The sequence below is a fragment of the Thermothelomyces heterothallicus genome (genome assembly GCF_042370625.1).
Source record: "Thermothelomyces heterothallicus CBS 202.75 unplaced genomic scaffold P884_scaffold_19, whole genome shotgun sequence".
NCBI classification, from domain to species: Eukaryota; Fungi; Ascomycota; class Sordariomycetes; order Sordariales; family Chaetomiaceae; genus Thermothelomyces; species Thermothelomyces heterothallicus.
In genome coordinates this window covers 420,927-442,960 of record NW_027192580.1, presented here as the reverse complement: position 1 = coordinate 442,960, position 22,034 = coordinate 420,927, and the positions used below count along the sequence as shown (strand labels likewise).

General features: G+C 57.2%; 6 protein-coding genes across 6 annotated transcripts; 4 read left to right on the top strand and 2 right to left on the bottom strand.

Moving 5' to 3' along the window:
* Positions 1–4,906: 4,906 nt before the first annotated feature.
* P884DRAFT_205335 (major facilitator superfamily domain-containing protein) lies at positions 4,907–6,926 on the top strand (the record flags this gene model as incomplete). Its single annotated transcript, XM_069438641.1, has 6 exons — positions 4,907–4,982; positions 5,038–5,347; positions 5,406–5,464; positions 5,558–5,597; positions 5,665–6,174; positions 6,242–6,926. 6 exons carry the CDS (start codon positions 4,907–4,909, stop codon positions 6,924–6,926), a joined length of 1,680 nt encoding a protein of 559 aa, XP_069295847.1.
* Positions 6,927–9,347: 2,421 nt separating this feature from the next.
* On the top strand, positions 9,348–12,740 carry P884DRAFT_205368 (fungal-specific transcription factor domain-containing protein; the record flags this gene model as incomplete). Its single annotated transcript, XM_069438644.1, has 2 exons — positions 9,348–11,648; positions 11,727–12,740. The coding sequence occupies 2 exons, from the start codon at positions 9,348–9,350 to the stop codon at positions 12,738–12,740; spliced, it is 3,315 nt and encodes a 1,104-aa protein (XP_069295846.1).
* A 1,331-nt stretch (positions 12,741–14,071) lies between these two features.
* P884DRAFT_227699 (uncharacterized protein) lies at positions 14,072–15,859 on the bottom strand. The gene is made up of 4 exons (XM_069439691.1): positions 15,776–15,859; positions 15,566–15,715; positions 15,396–15,509; positions 14,072–15,311 (listed from the first exon to the last, which is right to left on the bottom strand). The coding sequence occupies exons 1-4, from the start codon at positions 15,794–15,796 to the stop codon at positions 14,535–14,537; spliced, it is 1,062 nt and encodes a 353-aa protein (XP_069295845.1). The 5' UTR covers positions 15,797–15,859; the 3' UTR covers positions 14,072–14,534.
* Positions 15,860–16,101: 242 nt separating this feature from the next.
* Positions 16,102–18,468, top strand: P884DRAFT_286413 (Bystin-domain-containing protein). The gene is made up of 7 exons (XM_069443832.1): positions 16,102–16,805; positions 16,869–16,982; positions 17,042–17,229; positions 17,291–17,317; positions 17,376–17,567; positions 17,634–17,777; positions 17,835–18,468. Exons 1-7 carry the CDS (start codon positions 16,189–16,191, stop codon positions 18,002–18,004), a joined length of 1,452 nt encoding a protein of 483 aa, XP_069295844.1. The 5' UTR covers positions 16,102–16,188; the 3' UTR covers positions 18,005–18,468.
* A 414-nt stretch (positions 18,469–18,882) lies between these two features.
* Positions 18,883–20,804, top strand: P884DRAFT_331119 (RNA pol II accessory factor, Cdc73 family-domain-containing protein). Its single transcript, XM_069445712.1, has 2 exons — positions 18,883–19,765; positions 19,889–20,804. The coding sequence occupies exons 1-2, from the start codon at positions 19,187–19,189 to the stop codon at positions 20,540–20,542; spliced, it is 1,233 nt and encodes a 410-aa protein (XP_069295843.1). The 5' UTR covers positions 18,883–19,186; the 3' UTR covers positions 20,543–20,804.
* Positions 20,805–21,010: 206 nt separating this feature from the next.
* Positions 21,011–22,019, bottom strand: P884DRAFT_331118 (uncharacterized protein). The gene is made up of 3 exons (XM_069445711.1): positions 21,835–22,019; positions 21,618–21,776; positions 21,011–21,591 (listed from the first exon to the last, which is right to left on the bottom strand). The coding sequence occupies exons 1-3, from the start codon at positions 21,872–21,874 to the stop codon at positions 21,104–21,106; spliced, it is 687 nt and encodes a 228-aa protein (XP_069295842.1). The 5' UTR covers positions 21,875–22,019; the 3' UTR covers positions 21,011–21,103.
* Between the last annotated feature and the right edge of the window lie 15 nt (positions 22,020–22,034).

The window sequence follows — 22,034 nt, the reverse complement described above, 5'->3', positions numbered from 1 at the left end:
GAACAGGGCACATCAACAAGCTCGCTGAAACCTTGCACCGGTTGTTGATTGGTGCAAGCTTACAGGCGTGGTAGGAGATCGACTATGTTGACCCCCGGCCCGGCAATCTGGTTGGGCTACCACATGGGGAAATTTCATTTTCTGGAAACGAGCTGGCTGGCAGGGGTTCATTCCACACCATAGGTAACCCATGAAATGCTTGGTACACTACGTACTGCGAGTATTAACCCTATAGTGTATAGTACGCGCAACGGGGCAAGGTATCACCCAACCGCTCAGAGAGCTCTCGACGAGGTACGGGGTCTCAAAATACCCGTTTGCTTTTTTTTTTTTGGCTCCAAGGTGCAGTATAGGCTGGATCGTGCTCCTAAACTTTCAGCGCGTTTAATGCACGGAACATGTGCGTCTGTGTACTGTACAATCAGACATAAACATCATGTTATTAGGAGCTTCGGTTGCGGTGCGCCACACAATTATCTGCGCGCCTCAACATACGGAGTACACTGCGTAAGGTACTATAGTGTATACAGTAGTTAGTGTACTACTAGTTGAGTGGGTTGCGCACAAAATTCAATCTCTGGCCAGGCGCGGGGGGTCACCCATTCTGGCCCTAGCGGGTCCGCCACATGGTTCCCCATTGAAGTGGTACCGATTCCGGTTGGTGTTCCCTTGCCCTGGGCTCCAACGGAGATTGGGGTGATCGCGCAATTTCTTCTCAGGTGGAGTGCAGGCTCTCTCCCTGACTGCCGATGGGGCCTTGGGAAGAAGCGGCTGCCTCCCCGGTTGGATAGATCGAAACCGGGCACGTGCTCTGAAAATCCACTAGTTATTCGCAGTAGTCAAACAAATTTGTACTCCGTACTCTAGTGTAGTCAGTATGGGCCACGTCGCATTCTCGATACTGCGTATGCACGTCAATTGAAGCCGGCACTGTGAGCCCTGTGCCAATCCGCGATTCCCGCGCGGGTTGCTGCAGATGGCCTATCTGGCGTCGGGCGCTGTATGTAGCTGTGTAAAAGTGAGAGGCCTAATATATGCATGCACGTACCTATATACATCAACGAATATCCCGCCGACCATTGCCAAACCTTGTCATCCGCCACCAAAGTTACCCATAGTTACTCCCGGCAACCCGGGACCTATCCGACTATAAGACCAGTGAGTTTCCGTGTGCCGTGTACTCTCTATTGGATAACACGTAAGCAAACATCCCGGACGAAGTTTGGGGCACAAGGACGACGGAACTCGGCTGGCGCTTCCGAGCTCCGCGATTGCTCGACTGCTCCAATAGTCTGACCACCCGGAGCACTCCACAAGCGCCGTTGGCTGGCTACCACTTCCCGTCCGTTTTCGTTTGCCTCGACCGAAGCCCCCGAGGTTGGCAGGGTTTCTTGTTGTATGTAGGTACCTTATGTAGTTGTATACACACATGCGGAATGCGGCGTCTTGAACTCGCATGCCAACAGGTAAAGTAAATACATATATATACCTTTATCCCTCATTGCTCCAAGACAAGACATATCGCACGACATGAGACGAGAGCCGCTGATGATTGCATAGAAAGCGGTTCCGGCTGTCGTTGTTGTGTCAGGTATGCCATTTTGTACTGTACATAGCTCCCTCTTTTTCTTTACGGTAGATTAACCTCCCATCCTTCCGCAAGTTCTAGCACTCAACTTTCAGTCCTAAGCGTCCAGATCTAGGTCTTGGGCACTTGGTGCGCTGAAATGCTCGAAAACGATAAGATAGACTAGAGGTGTTTCACTTGATACTACTACGTGATCTGCGCAGCGCCTACCTGTTGGTACCTCACGTTACGCTAAGACAGAGGTGGCGTCCGCGATCCAATACTGACATCGGCTTGGCCTGAGCGGCAAAGAAGCAAAGGTTTTGATCACGCACCATGCCCAGTTTTCCAAGTAGATCTCGGATGCGAACTTTTCATCCCGATGCTTGCCCCGACTCTATACCTGCCTTGCATTTAACAGTATGGCGGCATTCAGACAGGCCAATGCCCAGCTGGTTTACCGAGTAGACCAATAGTACTTTTTTCTGGCAAACCAGCTTGGCACGCGTGCAATGCCAGTGCGCGTCACATCCTTACTCTGCTATTGTATATACACTTCCCAAGTCGTAGCGCAATTGCATTGCTTTGACTGCAGCAGCCAGTCACCCGCATGAAGTTGCGCTTCGCCGGGCCGAAACAGATCTAAAAGAAAGAGCCCCACGACCGCGCCTTCCGATTGCCTCCTCATCTGTCAATTCGTTAGGTTGGCAGTGTAGGTAGGTACGTACAGGTGCCTGGCCTTACGCGGTGGATGGACCTTTGCAGAATGGGTACAGGTTCCACTGACTCTGTCAGAGTGCTCTTTCCGCAGTTTGGTCCATCAGCCCACCGTTAGGCACGACCCATTCCGGCCGAGGGTGCGGCAAAAAAAGTGCAAGAATGTTGGGATGGGGAAGAATGACAACCTGATTTACTCTGCCAGCGTTTCAGAGTGCGTTGAATTTGGGCCAGGATGTGATCTTTCTACACACCTGCCTAATAACCTACACTCCACTCGCCAATCCAACACAGAGGTAGAAATGGAGGTGCTTGCCGAGCCTGGTCGCCCTCAGGCATGATTGCCGTCTCCACATTGGGCGACTACTGTCATCCCGCAATTCTCCGGGTTCCGACATTGTCAAGGACCGATTCACCGCTTCTCAAACCTAAGGCTGCCCAATCAGCGCAGCACTCTCCGGCAACCGCGCCTCGCCCAACCCACCGCAACTGGCAATTCCATGAGTTTACAAGGCCAGTTATATCCGCGGACCATTGTCGGAGGCGCGAGAGGCGACCAAACTTGAGCCTCCTCCCCCCCGCCCCCCCCCCTGCGGTATGTCGGTGCACGGCCACTCTCTTCCGAAGGACCTACACACTGCACAGGATATCACTTCTTCAACTATTGCCGCCAAGGGACGAGTCAGAACGATTGCAGCTTGCAGTGGTTTAGTGTATCCGGTATTCGTGCAGCCGTGCCGTCTCGGTCTTGGCTCGCTCGTTGCCTCACTTCTTCGTATTGTTGGGCGAAATCCCACTGGGGTGGCCGCTAAGTTCCACATCGAGAAACAACAACGCCGCCTCACTTTCTGATCCCTGAAAGCAACCAGGCACGTTTCATTCCATAAGTCAGCAGGTTTGCAGCACTCGGCTGCCTCGGCGTCGCCCAAGGCAGTTGTAGACGCGAGCAGTGACAGCCTCACAAGTGGGGAGCAAGGTTCATGTGTGACCGAGGGTTGCGACCGGCCGTTGGTTGGTAGTTTCAGTGACTGGCCCTCCACGACCAGGCGCCCGCCCAGACTGCGAGCGAATTGTCCGCCAGCCTCGCTCCGACGTATGGAACCGCGAGGAAACCGCCGTCATTTCCATCCATCACTCCCAACCCGACGCATCGGTGGTTCGAAATCAGAAGCGAAAGGTCTTGTCACGCTGGTGGTTTGTTGCCTGCTGTCGCGCGACGGCCCTCTCACGACATGCCGCCGTCTCAGACCACTCAAGAGAAAACGTGCCGTGATACCGGCAAAGCCCCCGGCCTGCACCGAGCCTTCCCCGCAGGTGCTCACCAGTGGTTTAACACGATGCTCCGGCGCAGCTAACCGTACACATTGTCTGTACTCTGTATCTACCTACTTATGTAGTACATACATACGAACATAAACTCCTCCTCACGACGAGGGCAACATTCGGTCAGCTCCGGCTACCCAACTTACGACCCCGCTGGTGTCACAACGAGACATGCTCACACGCAGACACATACATACACACGAACAAAAAAGAAAGAAAGAAAAGGAAAGAGTCCCCGTAAGGACGGCGCTGGAGTTTACACTCCTAGTGTAGGTTCATGTTGCACGTCTGGAAGTATATACTTCGTACATCCGGTGCGAAATGTGCATGCTCCATACACTGGCTACCCGATCAGTGGACAACCGGCCGACCGCCAGAGTCGTGGGGCAAGGAGGCGTGCAACGCTGCCCGGTGGAGAGACTTCCGTCATCAAGGGATCCCGCGTCCCAGCGAAACGGTGACGAGCCCATGGGCCCGTCGGCACATCCCTGCAAGGTGCAAAGCATGCGTGGTAACGACATGGGGACAGAAACCCGGGGGGGGGGGGTTTTCAGCCATGCCCACCGGAGGACGCCAAGGCCTGAACCCCCCCCCTGCCATGGACCAGGGATCAGGTTGGCAGCTTTACGCTATCCGTTACTCTCACCTCGTACCTTTTGGTATGTCCTACCTGAGCTTACCCTCCTGCGGAGTAGCGCTGCCCCCAGGATCGTCTCTCTCTTCCCCGGAAGCCAGAGAGCGGGTGCTTGTCACCGCTGTTTCATTGTTTCCTTCCAGATTATTCATTCCTGGTTTTCCGCCCACGCAAGGGTCCCCACACTGTCAGATGGATGATCCGGTGACCTCTGCTCTCAGCTCTCGCCGCACACCCTTGACGAGCTCCCATGGGATCCGTCTCATGCGAGCTGGTCTTTGGTGGATCGCGGAGTCCCCTTTTTTTCCTTATGGAATTATATACTTACATCCACTCCCGGCTCTTTGATCTCCTCTCGGGCCAAATATCTTTTTTCCTTGGGTTTGAGCGCTCTTACATTTGGGCTTCATTTTCTATCACCGAGACAACAAACCATCAGCAGAATACCATCACACAGTAAGTGGTGGCCGGTTTCCTAAACGGGACGCAACCATCGTCGAATTCTTATTTGTTTAGAACCCCCCCCTCCTCTGGTCTTGCTTCCCCCCGACTTGCGGGTGCACACGGACTTGCCCTCGACGTGCCCTCGACTTGAGCAGTCATACCTTGAGCCAATTGTTACAACTAGAGTGCCCGAGGTTCGGATCGAAGTCGACATCACAACAATGAGAATGCGAAGGAACCGTGCCATGGCGGCTACCGAGCCTCCCCCGTATCCCGGGAGGCAGTTGCTCATTCTCGGTAAGCTCGACAACCACTCGGCGGTTTTGCTCGTAGGTTCTAACCGGGGATGTAGCTCTTTGCCGGATATGCGAACCCATTGCGTTCATGTCCATCTTCCCCTACATCTACCACATGGTCAAAGACTTCCGCCTGACGGAAGACGAGAGCCAAATTTCATTCTATGCCGGCATGGTGACTTCGGCGTTCACCTTTGCCGAATTCTCAACGAGCGTCTTCTGGGGAAGACTCAGCGACAAGGTCGGCAGGAAACCCGTGCTCCTGATGGGGATGGCCGGAACGGGCCTGAGCGTGCTCATCTTTGGCTTCGCACCAAGCCTCCCGGTCGCCCTGTTTGCCCGCGCACTAGGAGGGTTCTTGAACGGGTAAGCCTAACAGAAGGATCTCTAGGGTTCCCGGGGGCTTTCGGGCTGACAGCACAAGGAATATCGGAGTGTTGCAGACGACCGTTGGTGAACTGGTCACGGTCAAGGAGCACCAACGTGGGTCCCCCCTCCCCTCCCCTTCCCCCCCAAAACAAAGACATGACCACACGAGGATGCTGGACAGACGAGGAACTGACCTTGGTTTGCTAGCCCGGGCGTACGCGGTCATGCCCTTGGTCTGGTGTGTGGGGTAAGTCGGCCGCTCAGCACATACACCCACGACGACCTGTGAGGAAGAGGGCTAACGACATGGCCAGCTCGATTGTGGGCCCCATGATTGGAGGTGCACTCGCAAAACCAGTCGAGAGCCTACCGTCGGTGTTCGCGCCAGGAAGCATCTGGGATCGCTTTCCGTACCTACTACCGAACCTTTTCAGCGCTACCTGTGTGTCTCTGGGGGTCATTATCGGCCTGCTCTTCTTGGAAGAGACTCACGCCGAGAAGAAGAAGCATCGCGATCGCGGCGTGGAGCTGGGAAACTACCTGCTCTCCTTGCTGCCGAGTTGGGGCACCAGGGACAAGGGACGCTCGCCAGCCAAGGGTTCCGAGGAGGAGCAACCTCTGCTGTTTGACGCCGAGGAATCCTTGCCCGGATATCTCACCAGCGAGGACTTGGCGGGCCCGTCATCGGTATCCGGTCCCTCTGGTCTCGTACAACAGGAGGCACGCACCAGCAGCCAGCTGTCTCAGCAAGAAAGCAAGCCCGTAGCACGGATCTTCACGAAGCCGGTGGTCACCATCATTGCTTCGTATGGTATCCTCGCATTGTAAGTTCACCCTGGGGGGATGATCATTTTGTTGGAGCAACATCCCAGAGTGGCTGACACACGCAAGCCATACCATGGTGTTCGATTCGTTGCTTCCAGTCTTCCTCAGCACGAACCCCCCTGACCATAAGATGCCGATCACCCTGCCCTTCAAGTTCGTTGATGGCTTCGGCTTGGACACTCAGACGATCGGCTTCATTCTCTCGGTTCAAGGCATCTACTCGATGGCGTCTACGCATTTTCTCTTTCCCTTGATCACCAAAAAGCTGGGCCCGCTCCGACTATTCAGGCTGATGTCCATCCTGTACCCGCTCCTGTACTTCTTCACTCCTTACATCGTGCTTCTTCCCCACAGCATCCGGATGACCAGTGTCTACATGATCGTCATCTGGAAGTGCACCTTCTCGACCTTGGCTTACCCGAGCAACGCGATCCTCATCACGAATTCGGCGCCGACCACGCTGACGCTCGGCACGATCAACGGAGCGGCCGCCTCGACGGCCAGCCTTTGCCGCGCCCTCGGACCCATCATCTCGGGCCTGCTCTACACGATTGGGTGGGAGAGCGGGTACTCGGGGCTGGCTTGGTGGGTGACCGGCCTGGTCACCATTGGCGGTGCTTTCGTCGGCCTGAAGATCACGGAACCTCGAGGGCGGATGGACGAGAAGGACGACATCGAAGCAGCCCCCGAATCCCGCGGTACCTGGGATGGCGCCGCAAGGACGAACAATACACAGGCGGAGGGGGAGTGAGGCATTCCCTGCGCGAATGTTCCTCTCTTGTTCTACGAGTCCCTCTCGTTCTCTTTTTTTCTTGTTCCCTCTTCTTTTTTTCGCTTTCCTTTTTCTTTCCACCCGAAGAACCGCCGGCATGGACAGGTGCCCTCGGCGGAAGGGGCATTCCGCGCCGTCCGGGTCTAGATGGGTGGTTTCTCCAACGGTATTTCGCATCAGGAAGATATTACGAACGACTATTTTGTTCAGGGTCATGATTTTTATTGGGATAGACCGGTGTTGCTCCGCCGAGCGGGTTCTCAGGAGATGCACGCAGTGCTACACGACATTTTTTTTTTCTTTTGCTTTTCTCCTTGGCGATACGGTCGATGGGGGCAGTAAAGCTTTTTCCTTTGTCTCAGGGACTTGGTAGTTGGGCCGCGATTGACACTCGACCTGGGGTTTTTGGGTTTTTTTTTTTTTCTTCTTTTGAGATTTGGACAGAGGACAATTGGCTCGGATCGCATCAGGAACGTCATCGGCCATCACATATTCGTTTGTTTCCCGGCGTTGACACAGGCGGCGGGGTCCCCGCAGGTCGGTGAAGCGGCAGCGGATGGGGTCTTGTGATTGATTGTAGGTGTGGCTTTTTCTTGGGTCATTTTCTGGTCTCTCCTAACTACACTACGATATACCCTTCCCCGCTATCACACTTACACTACATGCACCTACGTTGTCTTTTTTTTTTTTTTCCCCACCTCACCCTGCTTCAAGACAAACGGTCAAGGGAGTGTCTCATAGGCGTACTTTACGGCTTGGCATATGGGTGTCACGAATAACTAGTTACCTCCGGATTAAGGGGTTTTAGCTGTATTCACCGTTTTTGGCAATCGATCATCAGGCGGCTTCGGGGCTGTTGGACGAGAGACCGTGTCGCGTCCGTATTCTTGACGGAATGGAGGCTCAGCAGGCCAAAGTACATCTGCAGCCGCGCTCTGCATGCTGTGATCGTGCGATCTGTCGCCTAAACCGTTGAAAAATGGCATGGAATATACGGATTATGGACGTATATAGAGTGCAGACATACGCACGATAAATGGACGTACTTCACTGATTAGCGGAAATAGCTAAGGTTGGTAAGGTTTGTTGTGCCTTGAATACAGTAATCTGTATACATATATTTGTTGTAGCTGAGAGAGATTTGTAGGTTCCACAGTGGAAAATGAACGTCTAGGTAAGGAAGTTCCTGGTGGTTGCAGGTAACTTATCGTTGATAAGGTCCCTTATCTCGAGTACGTATACATGTCAGGCAGCAAGGTAATCTCATGTTTAAAAGCACCTTACAACCGATACCTAACTTACGCGTGTAGTACACTCATACATGCATCGCCAATTTCATTTCTCTCTTGAACGTTACACGACTTCAGGTAGAATCTGGTAGCTGCATTCGATGATTGTGGTATCTCTCCGGAGTACTACCGCTACATGCACCTGCCCGGGGGCCCTCGCCATTGTCGAACCCGGGCAGTCGCGAGCTGCCTTATCTGTGTGCTTATCGGGCATGTGTATGTAACTACATCTGGCAGCCCGACAGCGGCGTCGTTCCTTCTGCGTGAATTGGCGTGGGGTGCCGATTGGGGGCTGCAGCCAGTAGTTTCCTGATTGTTACCGAGTTGCAGTGGATGGACCACACACAAAAGGCTCCGCAACCAAACTCCTCGGCGACCTTGGTTTACTAACCCACTCCTCCGCTCCATCCCCAAAAAGCGATGCACGGCTCCGAGACACCAGCCGCATCGGCTCGACGTCGCTCAACCCATTGTCACATGTGAGCGCCTGGCTTGGGTTCTTGGTTGCTCAACGACGCCTCGCAAGGCAGCCGAAACAGAGACACTGACCGCTCGCACGCTCGCACGCGCACACGCACACGCACACGCACACGCATACGCATATCGCATATCGCATATCGCATATCGCATATCGCATATCGTATATCGCATACGCAGACGGAGAGGCAGACGCAGAGACAGACGCAGAGGGAGACGCAGGCGCGCGCACAAACGTGTCACGGAGAAGACAGTGCACAAACATCGCTGCAATCGGCAGGCAGCTCGAAACGACCTGCCCCTCGAGCCATGGGACCGACGCACCGCGCCCGCACACATGTCGATTAGAATAGAGCTCTCTGCAACGCAAAAACGCCAAGTGGGACTAAGCACGAACAATCTCGAGTCCCCCGACCCTCGGGAGCACTCCCGGTGCGGAGACGGGCTAGTAGGCGAGGCGAGGCGAGGAGGCCAATCCCCTCTCTGACGGCGCGTCGGTGTGCCCCGCGCCGCTCGCTGCTTGACCCTGCGACCCGGACCTGCTCCCTGGGACGGCTGGTGGGGTTCGGTGAGTCTCAACTCGCATCGGGCAGCACGTCGACGCTACATGTCTCAGAAGCGCTGCAGGGAGACCATGCCGGCACCCGAATCTCGCGAACCTCGGTCCCCGGACCTCCAGCCCTCCAAGCGCCCCCGCCAATCATCCCCCGAGAAGGACTCCCCGGCATCTCTGCTCTCGGGCAACGGCGGCGACGGCGACCTGGGCGATGGTGGCACCTCCCCGGCGGGTGACCACATCTTCCATCACCACCCACACCAACAACAACAACACCAAGACAGTCTGTCTAGCCACGGCGGAGGTGGCAGCGGTGATGGTGCTGCTTCTGGTGCTGCCGCTGCTGCGGCAGCTGGAGCCGGGGCCAAGACCGGGCAAAGCAGCAGCTTCCGCAACGTAAGCGCGTGCAATCGCTGCCGGCTGCGCAAGAACCGCTGTGATCAGAAGCTCCCGAGCTGCGCTAGTTGTGAAAAGGCCGGCGTCGCCTGTGTCGGGTACGACCCAATCACCAAGAGGGAAATCCCCAGGAGCTACATCTTCTACCTGGAAAAGCGGGTCGAGCAGCTCGAGGGGCTGCTGTCCGCTAATGGTATTGCTTTCCCTCCGGCGCAGGATCTCGACTACTGCTCCAAGGGAGGGAACACATCGGCCAGCGCCCAGTCGCCCGCCGAGGCTGGCCAGTCCAGTTACTTTGACGGAACCGATGCCGCCAACGGCGGCGGCAGGGGACAGATGACCGGCGACAGCAACAACGGCAGCAATGGCAGTCACACCAAGCTGCAGCCCTTTGCTTCCAAGCCCGGCTCGTCTGACGGTGGCGCCGGTGCTGGTCCCGGGGGCGTCGACAACCGCTACCTGGGCTCGACGTCCGGCATATCCTTTGCGCGCGTCGTGTTCGCCGCAGTGCAATCGTCCGTCTCGGACCAAAAGTCAAATTCAGAAAAGGGGGGCGTGCGGCCATACAGACCTGCTCCGAGTGGCGGCGACAGCGGCGGTCCCCGCCCCGGCACCTCAATGCGCGATTCCTTCTTTGGCTTGCATACCAAGCCGACCATTCACCCGGCAACTTTCCCCGACAAGGAACTCGGGTTGCGGTTGGTCAGCCTGTATTTCGAGCACGCAAACCCGCAGATCCCGGTCCTGCATAGGGGCGAGTTCATGGACATGTTCGAGCGGGCGTATGCCGACGAGCGGGGGGGGCGGGGCCCCCGGGAGCTCTACATGTTGAACATGGTGTTTGCCATTGGCGCCGGCATCATCGTGGGCGATTCCAAGGGTGAGCTTCCGCAAGCCGAATCGGATGATTCCCCGCCCGGATCAAGGCAGTGCCAGCCGGAGGAGTACCATGCCAGCGCCATCGTGCACCTCGAGGCCTGTCTTGGGAGCAGCGGCGGCCTGGAAGACTTGCAGGTGGTGCTGCTCCTGGCTAACTTTGCGCTGCTGAGGCCCGTCCCGCCCGGGCTGTGGTACATCATTGGCGTGGCCGTCAGGCTGGCGATCGACCTGGGGTTGCACTACGAGGACAGCAAGGACCTTGAGGCCGGGCTGGGAGCCCCCGCGGCCGAGCAGAACGAGGCAATGGAGAGAGAGAGGGGCAGGCGGGAGTACGTGCGCGATTTGCGACGACGGCTGTGGTGGTGTACCTACTCGCTTGACCGCCTGGTCAGTCTCTGCGTGGGCCGGCCCTTCGGAATCTCCGACCTGGTCATCACGACCGAGTTCCCGTCCCTGCTGGATGACCGGTTCATCACGCCGGCCGGCATCATCCAGCCCCCGCCGGACCAGCGGCTGCCAAGCTACAAGCTCGTCGCCCATCACTACTTCCGGCTCAGGCTGCTGCAATCCGAGATCCTGCAGGTCCTGCAGTATCGGCAGGCTCGGAATGCCTGGGCCGGCGGGCGCGACCACCGTAATCCTTACATGCACACGGACCTGCCCTCGCCGTTTCTGTCCAGATTCGACTCGTTCCGGTCGTGGCGAATCGACATCGACAGGAGGCTCTGGGAATGGAAGAACTCGGCGCCAACCAAGGAAGAGACGGGAGTGGCCTTCGCGACTGACTTTCTAAATCTCAACTACTGGCAGGCCATCATCATGCTGTACAGGCAGAGCCTGAGCGTGCCCGCGGTGTTTGAGGGCGAGTATGACACGACAAAGGAGGTGAATAGCCCCGCTGTCTACAATGCGGAGCTCCGCGAAGACGAGGACCGGGTGTATCTCAAGGTCGCCGAGGCCGGACAGAAGATCCTGCGGCTGTATCGCCAGCTGCATCTGGTGGGCCTGGTGAACCACACGTACCTGACGACCCACCACCTCTTCGTGGCGGGCATATCCTACCTCTACGCGATCTGGCACTCTCCAATCGTCAGGAGCCGACTCGTAAGTGCACCCCCGCGCTGTGGCCGTGTCAGAAGAGAGGGGGGGGGGGGGGGCGCTGTTGCTAATCCCGTATTCTAGACCATGGATGAGGTGGATTTCACCGTCCTCGCCGCAACCTCCGTCTTTACGGACTTTATTGATAAATGTCCGCCCGCCGAGGCGTGCCGCGACGCGTTTGAACGTACGGTCAAGGCCACCTTGAAGATGGTCAACGCCTCCGGCGGCTTTGGCCAACATTACCAGCCGAGCCATGCCAGTGTAGCTTACAGTTCGGGGAGCGACTTTAGCCGCAGCCATGCCGGCTGGGGCACGGGAAGCGCCCGCGGCTCCGTATTGAGCAGATCCCAGGAGCAACACTACCAGCACACGTGCCCTTCAGACCAAACAGCGACCGTCACGTCGGACACATTCTCCAATCATTATCCCTCCGTGATATCTGCTTTTCAGAAAGGCGCGCAGTACCGCGTCCCCGGCGGCACGACCACCATCAAGCCCGAACCCGACAGCCTCTCCAAGATGCGCAACCTCTCGATCCCGCCACGCAGCAACGCCAACTCTGGGGACAGCAATCCCCTCACTCCGGAAGCAGCATCCACAATCGACCAACGGATGATGCCATCCCCTTCAGCACTGCAACAACAGCCAGGCCATCCTACCCCTCCATCAGTGCCACAGCTCAGCTCGCCGCTGGCCGAGATAGTAGGTGCACAAGGCCAGGCGTCAGCTGGCGGATTTTTGTCCCCACAACAACAGACGCTACGTCAACAGCAACAGCAGCAGCAGCAGCAGCAGCAGCAGGAGGTTAGCCCCAGAGCAGTGTCTCTGAACGAGCTGCGAAGTATGGGCGACTACCTACAGACCCTCAGCCCTCCCGCCACCAACGCCAACAACAACAACAGCAACAACAACAACGCCAGTTCCGCAGGCAACTGCAGCTTGGACGGTGTGGATCTCAGCGGGCTGGCTGATACACAGATGGACCTCGGCTTCGGGCTGGGCTGGGAAGGGCTGCATCACGATTTTACCGACGGGCAGCAGGTGGACCTGTTTGATGGCTTCTTCTTTGGTGGAGGGAGCGGCGGCGGCGGATGAATGTGCCAACGGTTGGGTGAGAGAGTCTGAGATGACTCGGTCTTGTCCTCCCCTGCTCGTCCTCCCCTGGGAGAGGTGGGAACAGGACAGGCGTCGTGGGGAGAAGAGAGGGGGAGAAGGGGGGGGGGGGGATGCTGCACACTTTCTGTACGGATTTCCATTGATGTCTTGGGTCAGGGTTTGTTCGGGAGGGAGATTGATTATTGTATACCCGTGAGAGACGGTTCTGAATGAAATGTGCATTGGTGGTGATCCGATCGCTCTCTTGTTGGTATCTCGATCGAGTTCTGTCATCAGACAAGCACATGCGCTCGCTTTCAGCTCCGTCTCTTCGCTGCTCTCGCTCCTGTCATGGGCTAGTTTTACTTGCCCAAGGCTACACAGTAATTGACTCCCCGTTATGGGGATGGAATCGGTTTCGAGAACGCCCCACTTATCATATCACTGTGGAAAGAAAAGCTGCTTGCAGGCTCTCTATTCGAACTCCGGCCGCGAGCTAACGTAATGCACATGGTTGTCTGCCGAATCGATACCCAGGCACGCCATATACATACAGTACAACCCAACCTTGGATGCAGGATAAAGTCGGAACGCTATGGAATGGAGTAGATACACCCACATAGCGGGTAGTAAGGTAAATAGCTAGGTAGGTAGCTAGCTCTACTCCATACACTACGCGTAGTGACTACAGAATGCACTACGCTTAGCACCGTCGCTGCGCTAGGCATTCTCCGCACCTGCATAGTCCGTTCGCGCAGTGTGATTGATCTTGGCGTCTGCGAACGTTTCGTGGACGTTTTGGCGAGCGAGTTTCCGGAAAGGGATCCCAAGGTCCCCAGGCTCTAACTATGGCTCGTGCGCTACCGCGGACCAGTTCCCGGGGCTTTGACGCTATTGATCCTTCACAGACCCGGGAATCGCCTTGTGCGGCTGCACACTGCAGATAATTTTGGCCGGGCGTGTTTCGGCGGGAAGAAGCGGAGAACAGCGGCGGAAACAAGCCGCGAGCCAATCGCTCATCAAGAACAGTCCAGAAGCGGAAAGTAACACTGCCCTTAAGCAAACGGAATCCTCCGCGCGTAGCAGCGTTTGCAGCTTGGCGCGTACTTGGCAAGGTCTAGGCCGCAAGCCCCGAGAACGGCAGGCATTTTTTTTTTTTTTCACCCTCGGCAGGTGTCAACTTTCTTGCCGCAAATGGCGGTAATAGACGTCAGGGGAGAAACGGGCAGGAATAATCGATCAAACGCTAGATCCGAGGAACACCTAGACAGCTGATGCTATAGCAGAAGGAGAAATGGTCAAACGGATAGCAAGACTTTCTCCGACGGGAAGTCGGATTTGCCTGTTCGACGTCAAGCAAGGGCTGACGCCCAAGAAGGGAACAAGGGAAGTGAATGCAGACGCCACTGTCTCGCCATATTGAGTTTCGCAGTGCTCATAGCGACAGTAAAGCCCCCATATGGGCTATGGATTTCGCTTGTCGGACCTTGGAACGTCGAATTCTCGTACCTTTCCGTATCATCCAAGGACGGCGAGGTGCGGTCGTGGCAACGATCCGCTTCTTGCACCTGGTCCCATGCCTGTGTATTCTTGGCTCAGCCGACGTTGGGGTGTGGTGGCTCTGAGTAGCTCTGGGTAGCTCTTTACCCTTGTGCCAACAGGTGGGATTGAGAGCGCGCGGCCATTTGACTCGGCTGTCCCTCCTAGTAGACGACAAGGGTTTGAGGACGTGTCTGCTTGGCGGTGTGGTGGTATCTGCGGTTTCCATTGGAAATTTTGTTCTCCGGGAGAGAATCACACTTCAACTACTCTTTCATCGTCGTCCTCCTCGTCCGCTCCCTCCGCTCCCGGCTCCGCTTCGTCCCGCATCAGCACCTGAACTAACCGTTCGCACGCCTCGCGGACACCCTCGTCGTCAACTCGGAGATGTGTCTCTCGGATGATCGGGTAGACGTTAATCCGTCGCATATAATCCCTCCCTTCCCTGGTCGTTGTCAGGAGGGTCAATGTTTCGACGTGTGTCTGGATGATGTTGTGGTCTGGGTCTCGCTGCTTGTCGGGCGGTAGAAGTTGCAGATCCGGCAACATCCCCATCGTTTCCTCCTCATCATACTCCTCGTTGCCGGTTATTGGCAGCAAGATATAGGGCATAATGTTGATCTGGTCCTCGTCCAGGAACGCAGGGTGCGCCGGCACGTCAAAGGCTGTGTTTTTGATGATGCTCGCCACCCCTTTCCTCCTGATATCCGATTTGTGCTCCGTGAACACCTTGATCTTGTTGATGGGAACGACGTCATCGTACTCCTGCTTGGTGAGGAAGAACTGCCGGATCTCGGGATGCTTTGAAAGGTCGGCGAAGACGTAGGCCAGGTAGTCGAAGTCGGCCTGTTTGTTATACGTGCCGTCGGCACCTTTCACGAAGAGGTCGAGTAGCTGGTTGAGCACTAGCTCGTGGGACTGCAGGGCCTTGGGCGGATCTTGTTTTCGGTTGACAATGTCTTTCAGGCCATCCCACTTTGCCATGTTGGCAAGTAGCATGGCAAGAAGGTTCGCATTGGCCTCTGATGGATCCTACGAAGAGGGACAACATCCTCTGTCAGTCCCACTCACAACGGAAGCAGGCGGGCTTGGCCGTGCGATGGCCAACATACATACAACCAGATTGCCAAGGAGGATGCCGAGAAATCTCTCGTCGGTCGCTACATATTCGAGAACGCTCCGGTCGGACGTCAAGTTGATCAGAATGGTGATGGCATGCTCTGCAATTTCCTGCACGACGCGCTCAGCAGCTGCAGCATCTACAGAGGAAACGGCACCTGGCTCACTGGATGGTCTCTGATCAGGAACTTGAGGTGTTTCACGGGCAGCAACTCGTCTCTCTTGAATATGGAAGGTTGCTCAGTCGAGTATGGCACGAGGTTCTCGGCCGCCACTTTGCGAATACTAGGGTTCGGGTGGGCAATGAACCCCACGAGCTGCGGGCATGATGTCAGTCACGTTCCGATCCCACGCTCTGGCGTAATGGGGAGATTTACCTCCTCTAATTCTGTCGGCATGGTGGATCAAAGTCGAGTAAACGCCGTAAAAGGAGCCGTACAGTTTGCCAGAGCTTCGATTCGCTTTCACGCCTGTAGCCTGCAGCCTGCCGCAAATTTCGCGACCAAAGTGCTTTCGGCGCGGGGCAGCGCGGGGCCAAAAGCTGTTATCGATAGGGAGTCTCGTGTGGCCGATAAGCATACCGGTGGATTGTATTTCCGCTGATCGGCTTGGTTGGGCCAATCAGTACGGATTACCGCAGCCAAGACCGCAATGGTCCCCCCGCTGCGGGAACTTTTTCTGTGAAAGGTGCACGAAAAATTACCCCAGCAAGTCGAGGCCCAAGAGCGGTCTGCTGCAATCGCGAGAGCGCAAGAAAAGCAAACCGACGACGAACCGCACGCCCTGAAACATGCCGAAAGCACCGACTTCGTCGCTCTCCAACAAGAGGCGGCACAATCCGCTTGAAGATGACCTCCTCGCGACCGGGATTCTCAAGAACAGAGAGGGGAGACCCTCGAAGCGGGCGGATAGGAAGCATGCCGAGGAGCAGCCTTATGTCGATGCAAAAGCTTCCAGAAAAATTCTGGAGATGAGCCGGGATCTCATTGACGAGGAGGAGCGTCAATCAGGCTCAAATGACAAGGGCGCACCCAAGCCATCCGCTTTTGATTTCGACCCATCCCGCTTTGAGGGGACCAGCGACCGGGAAGACGAGGAGTTCGCCAACGACGAGGCCTGGGGTGACGAGGAGGAGGAAGTGGAAGAAATCGAAGTGGACGCGGCCGACCTCGACACATTCAACCGGTTTGTCGCGCCGACAATGAACGACGACCCGCTCCTCACTCACGGCTGGGACGGGAAACCGGGCGACGGCGCGCAAGAGCAGGGTGCGGGGACGAATCTGGCCGATCTAATTCTCGCTAAGATTGCCGAGAAGGAGGCGCAGCAGGGTGGGCAACAACAGGACCAGAATCCGGTTGAGGAGGACTATGAGATGCCACCCAAGGTGGTCGAGGTTTTCACCAAGTACGTCCGGGATGGAGTCGACTGGTCGTTTCGTGGGGATTGGGGACGCTAACGAAGGGCCAGGATCGGGCTTATTCTTGCTCGGTACAAATCCGGGCCCTTGCCAAAGCCCTTCAAGATCCTACCACAGATTCCCCACTGGGAAGACATACTTCAGATTACGCGCCCGGATCTCTGGTACGTGTGTGCGGTTACAGCATCACCAGAAACGATGGAACTGACCTGGGGATCTCCAGGACTCCCAATGCCTGCTATGCTGCGACTAGGATCTTCGTCTCGGCCAAGCCCGTAGTCGTCCAGCGGTTTATGGAGATGGTAATCCTGGAGCGTGTCCGGGAGGATATTTACGAGCATAAGAAGCTCAATGTCCACCTGTTCAACTGCCTGAAGAAGGCTCTTTACAAGCCTGCAGGCTTTTTTAAGGGTTGGTCTGCCCTCTGCCCCAACGATGGTGTGTGCGTCGTCGCTGACTCCTTGGGACTTAGGATTCCTGTTTCCTCTGGCTGCATCTGGTGAGGCATCTTAGCCCTCGGCTCACAAGAGCCGTATCAGCTGACTGTTGCTCGCAAGGCACCTGCACATTACGTGAGGCCCAAATCGTTTCGGCTGTACTAGCCCGCGTCTCAATCCCGGTCCTTCATTCGGCAGCCGCCATCAAGACTCTGTGCGATATTGCTGCAGAGCAGGCCTCGCAGCAATCCGAATGTGTCAGCGCGACCAACTACATGCTCAAAGTTCTCTTGGAAAAGAAATATGCCTTGCGTAAGTCTTGATGCCGAACTCCTCTGCTGCCGTTCGTGCCCCAGCGTAACTAACAACGCCGTATAGCGTGGCAATGTGTGGACGCGCTGGTTTTCCACTTCCTCCGGTACGCCTCAACCGCCAGCCCCGGAGGAGATTCGGCTCCCAAGGCCTTGCCCGTGATCTTCCACCAATGCATGCTTGCGTTCGCACAGCGGTATCGTAATGATAGTGAGTGCCATTGCCGTGCGTCCACGGGTGTGCTGAGTATTGACCCGCTCTGAACAGTCACTGAAGACCAGCGAGAAGCCTTGCTGGACCTCCTCCTGAACCATGGTCATGACAAGATTGCCCCCGAAATTAGGAGGGAACTGCTTGCCGGGCGAGGCAGAGGTGTCCCGATCGAACCGCCTAAACCAGCATTCGATGGTGACGACACGATGCTTGTTGACTCATGAAGAGAGGTATCGGGTTCGCAATCGTTATGTGATTGGCGAACACGCTCAGCGCTCAGTTCAATTATGTCAGGAGACATCCAGTGTCGGATCACCGATATGCTCGCTGCGCGGGTGTTGAGGTTTGCATCATTTCAGCATTTTCAGCACAAGGCAAGGCGAAGTCACGGAGTGCTTCATCACGACATGCCGACCTGATATCAGCTCGGCTTCGCGGGAGGATTGCGTCTCTCTAACTGGACAACGCCGCCCAGTGTCCGGAACCAACGAAGTCGGGCTCCGTGACGTGAAAGGAGCATGGTGTGAGTCTGCTGTTCGCGGCGCTCAGGGCACGCACTATACCAGCTTGGGCTTGGATGATACCACTCTGCCATCTTATGTGGCTTTGATGTCAGTTTGACGCATGAATATGACATTTCAGACGGACGGCTTTGAGGCCTTGCCGCATTCAGGTCGACGGCGACTGGTAATTTGATATTTGTTTTTTTTTTTTTTTTTAAGCTGAGCGCGTATGTACCGCACGCTCTGGCCACACGGGCTGCTGGTGGGAGCGTCATCCAGCAAGCCGGAGTCGCTTTTCGTAACGGATATCGCTTTCAGGCCACCATACCTGGCCCTCTCAACCGGTTTAACGCCCTGTCAGTTGTTTCACACCACAGGCGCTTCTCTCCAGTATATGATGGTTCGAACCCCTCGCAGATCATGTCTTACCCACTCCACGACATCCTTGCTTCTAGCTTGTTGGACAATCGACTTCTCCGACAATTGCCCACATATGAGAAGCCTGCAACTTTACGAAACAGAAGCGCTTTGTGCAGGAGCATTCGGGTTCGGGGGAAGCGGATGGAAAAAGGACGCCCCGTCCGTTGCTGTTCAGGGGCTTTGTCAACAAAAGGGGTCCACGAAGAACTAGTCCTTGGTCCGAGCTTCACCTCGTCCACCACAGTCCAGCCAGGCCATTCAAACTCGAAAAAAGTGGAGCTGAGTTCCTTCTTTCAATCGCAATTGCACAAGCTCTGGGCTGCAGCCTCGTCGCGGCAACAAAAACGCGACCTCGGCCAAGAAGCTTCGTCGGCAACAATTCTCACCCATCCCTTCCCGCGCCCATCGTGTCATTGCTCGTCCATCGAAAGTGAGCCCTTGCCAGAGAAGCGCGGGTCCTGCGAGCCGCAACCAAGCCGCAAGATGGCACCAATTGAAGACCCGCTGCTACTGCTGCGGCATTCGATTGCATCGGGCGGCAAGATCATTCCCACGACGTCGCCCGACTCGTCCGAAGAGGCGCCGCTCTCCCGAGCCACTCATCTCGTTTTCACCGATCCCGCGCGCGTTGCCGTGCCCATCGATGCGCCGACGCGATTCACGTCGACCGAGGGCAAGGCGGTCGATGTGCGCTCCATCTACTTTGCCTGGCTGAATCGCGACTTTGCCATCCCCGAGTACAATGCCGTGGCGACGAAGCTGAACGAGGAGATGACGGGCGGCGCCGCCGTGCACATGTTTGCCTTTGTCGAGCGTCTCGTGCTGTTCACCTACCTGGAGGGCGCCCAAGAGGAGAGCGAGTTCATCAGGCCCCTGCCCGGCGGGGACAAGGACGGCGCGGCGGGGGCGGGCACCGCGGCAACGGGTGCTGCCTCCAAGGCCGCCCCGGCCGCGTCGGGGCGCGCGGGCCGAGGCACGCTGGATCCTCGCCTGGCGCAGATCTACAGCGGCGAGCGGCGCATGGGCGACAGGAACACCGCCCTCAGAGGAATCAAGCCAACTGTGAGTCGGCCCAGCCAAAGGGAGAGAGGGTTGGTGGGGGGGGGGGGGGGGAAGGATTCTCCCCCTTTCCGGAAAGCAGCGAGAATGATTTTAACTAACCCAAGTGTGAATCTTACCTCGTAGGACTTTTCCCACGTCCGAAAGCTTGCCGCGCCCTTCGTGACTCGCAAACCCGGCGCGGCGCCCTCGGCCGGCGTCGGCGCCAGCGCGACCCTCGCGCTCAACCAGAAGCCGGCCCGCCGGCCCGACCCCATCATCCTCCTCTCCCCCTCGGCCTCGGCGCTCCTGCGCATGTCCAACGCCAAATCGTTCCTCGAGGGCGGCCGGTACACGCCGCCGGACCACAGCTCGACGTCGACGATGCTGCACGTCTCGCGGCTCGTCAAGGACATCGACCCGTCGCGGCCGATGCGCTTCATCCTGGTGGAGGGCCCGGAGCAGTTCAAGCCCGAGTACTGGAACCGGGTGGTGGCCGTGTTCACGACCGGCCAGACGTGGCAGTTCAAGAACTACCGGTGGAGCAACCCGTCGGAGCTGTTCAAGCACGTCCTGGGCATCTATCTGGGCTGGCGCGGCGAGGAGCCGCCCGAGTCGGTGCGCGCCTTTGGCCACCGCGTCCTCGCGTGCTCCGTCGAGAAGTGGCGCGATCCGGGCCAGCCCGGCGCCGAGACGAGCCGGTGGCGCGACCGCGAGGTGGTCGAGACCATCTGGAAGAGCATCGAGGCCAATATGCGGGCCAAGGGGTGGCGCAAGGATGCCGCGCCCAGTTCGATCTAGGAGGCAGGGCGGCCCCGTTAAGTGTGCGTGTCCGTGTGTGTGTCTGTGTGTGTGTGTGTGTGTGTGTGTGTGTGTGCGTGTGCGTGCGCGCGCGAGTCTCTTATGTTCCAGTTAGATTGTATTATTCGGTGCATTAGCTGGGCGTTTCGGGCGTTGGGGGGAGGGAAAAGGGAGGGAGGGTAGGTTGGCGAAACTACATCAACAGGGCATTCATGCATTGGGATCTGATTAGCCTGGCAGAGTTGATCCAAGATATCCAAACCAAAGGAAACAGAAAAGGAAAAAAAAAAAAAAAAAAAAAAAGGAACACCAACGGTGAAGCAGACGAGGTAGAAAACCATGAAGAGACCAGGGATCGTCGAGCGCTAGACTCTGCTAGCAGGAAAAGTAGGTAGTTCCAGGGTTGCAAATACCGACCGTCGGGCGCCTCCATAATTCCGACCAAGCCTAAGTCCAGAATGTATGTACCTTTTCAAAACCAACGTAAAAATGCTCCAACCGAACCGTCATCGTCATACTTTCTTTCCCCCCCATCTGATTCCCTCCGTACGCCCCTTGCGGCTAATCGCTGCACAGAATGAGACCCGCCAAAAACACCAGTGCGGCGATCAGAAGCCCCTTGCCCTCCTCCCTAGCGCGCCGCCGCCTCTTTTCCCGGTCCACGTCCTCTTTCCCGTCCCCGCGATATCGATCCCGGCCCCAATACGGGTCCGGATCCTCCCAGTCGTCGTACGGCTCTCCCCGGGCACCGCGCCGCCAAGCCCGACGAGGACGGGGACGAGGACGAGGACGAGGATGACGGCTGCGACGATAGGGTGGGCGGTCTTCGCGCTCGTAGCTGATCCGCCCGTCCGGATACACCGTGTACTCGTCCGGCCCGCTGGCGACGCTGGCGTCGGAGGACGACAGCCGCCGCCGCCGCCTCGGGCGGGGAAGGGGAACCAGGGCTCGCTGGGCGCCCTCCTCGGCCCTGTCCTCGCCGTCGCTGCTGGTGCGGGCGGCGGGGCGAGCGGCGAGGTCGGGGTTGCTGCGGCGCGTCGAGCAGGAGCCTGTCGAACTGGAGCAGGTTGACGACGGCGAGGAAGGGGCGCCGGTCCGGCGGCCGTCTGGTCCGGCGGGCCCGGGTCGGGGTCCGGGTTTGGAACGGGACCGGGACCGGGGCCGAGGACGGCGCTGGTGGAGTTGCGGCTCCGTTGTTGGTCCGGGCGGGCCTGGGCGGTGTCGGACGTCTCCGCTTGAATAGCCCGGTAGGTGACGGCCCCGGTGGGGGCGGGGCTCGGGGCTCAGATCACTGCTGCGGTCTAGGTCGGCGGAGGAAACTGGTCCGGGCATGTTTAATTCATTTTGTTTATACCGATTTCTTGTTTTTTTTTCCCTTGTTTGTAATGGGTAGGTAGTGGAGGAGGAAGAGAAGAAAGGCGAGTGTGGATTACAGTCGCAAGCCGTGACGGGGTTTCGAGGGTTGCCGGAAGAAAGGAGCAAAGGAAGTTCG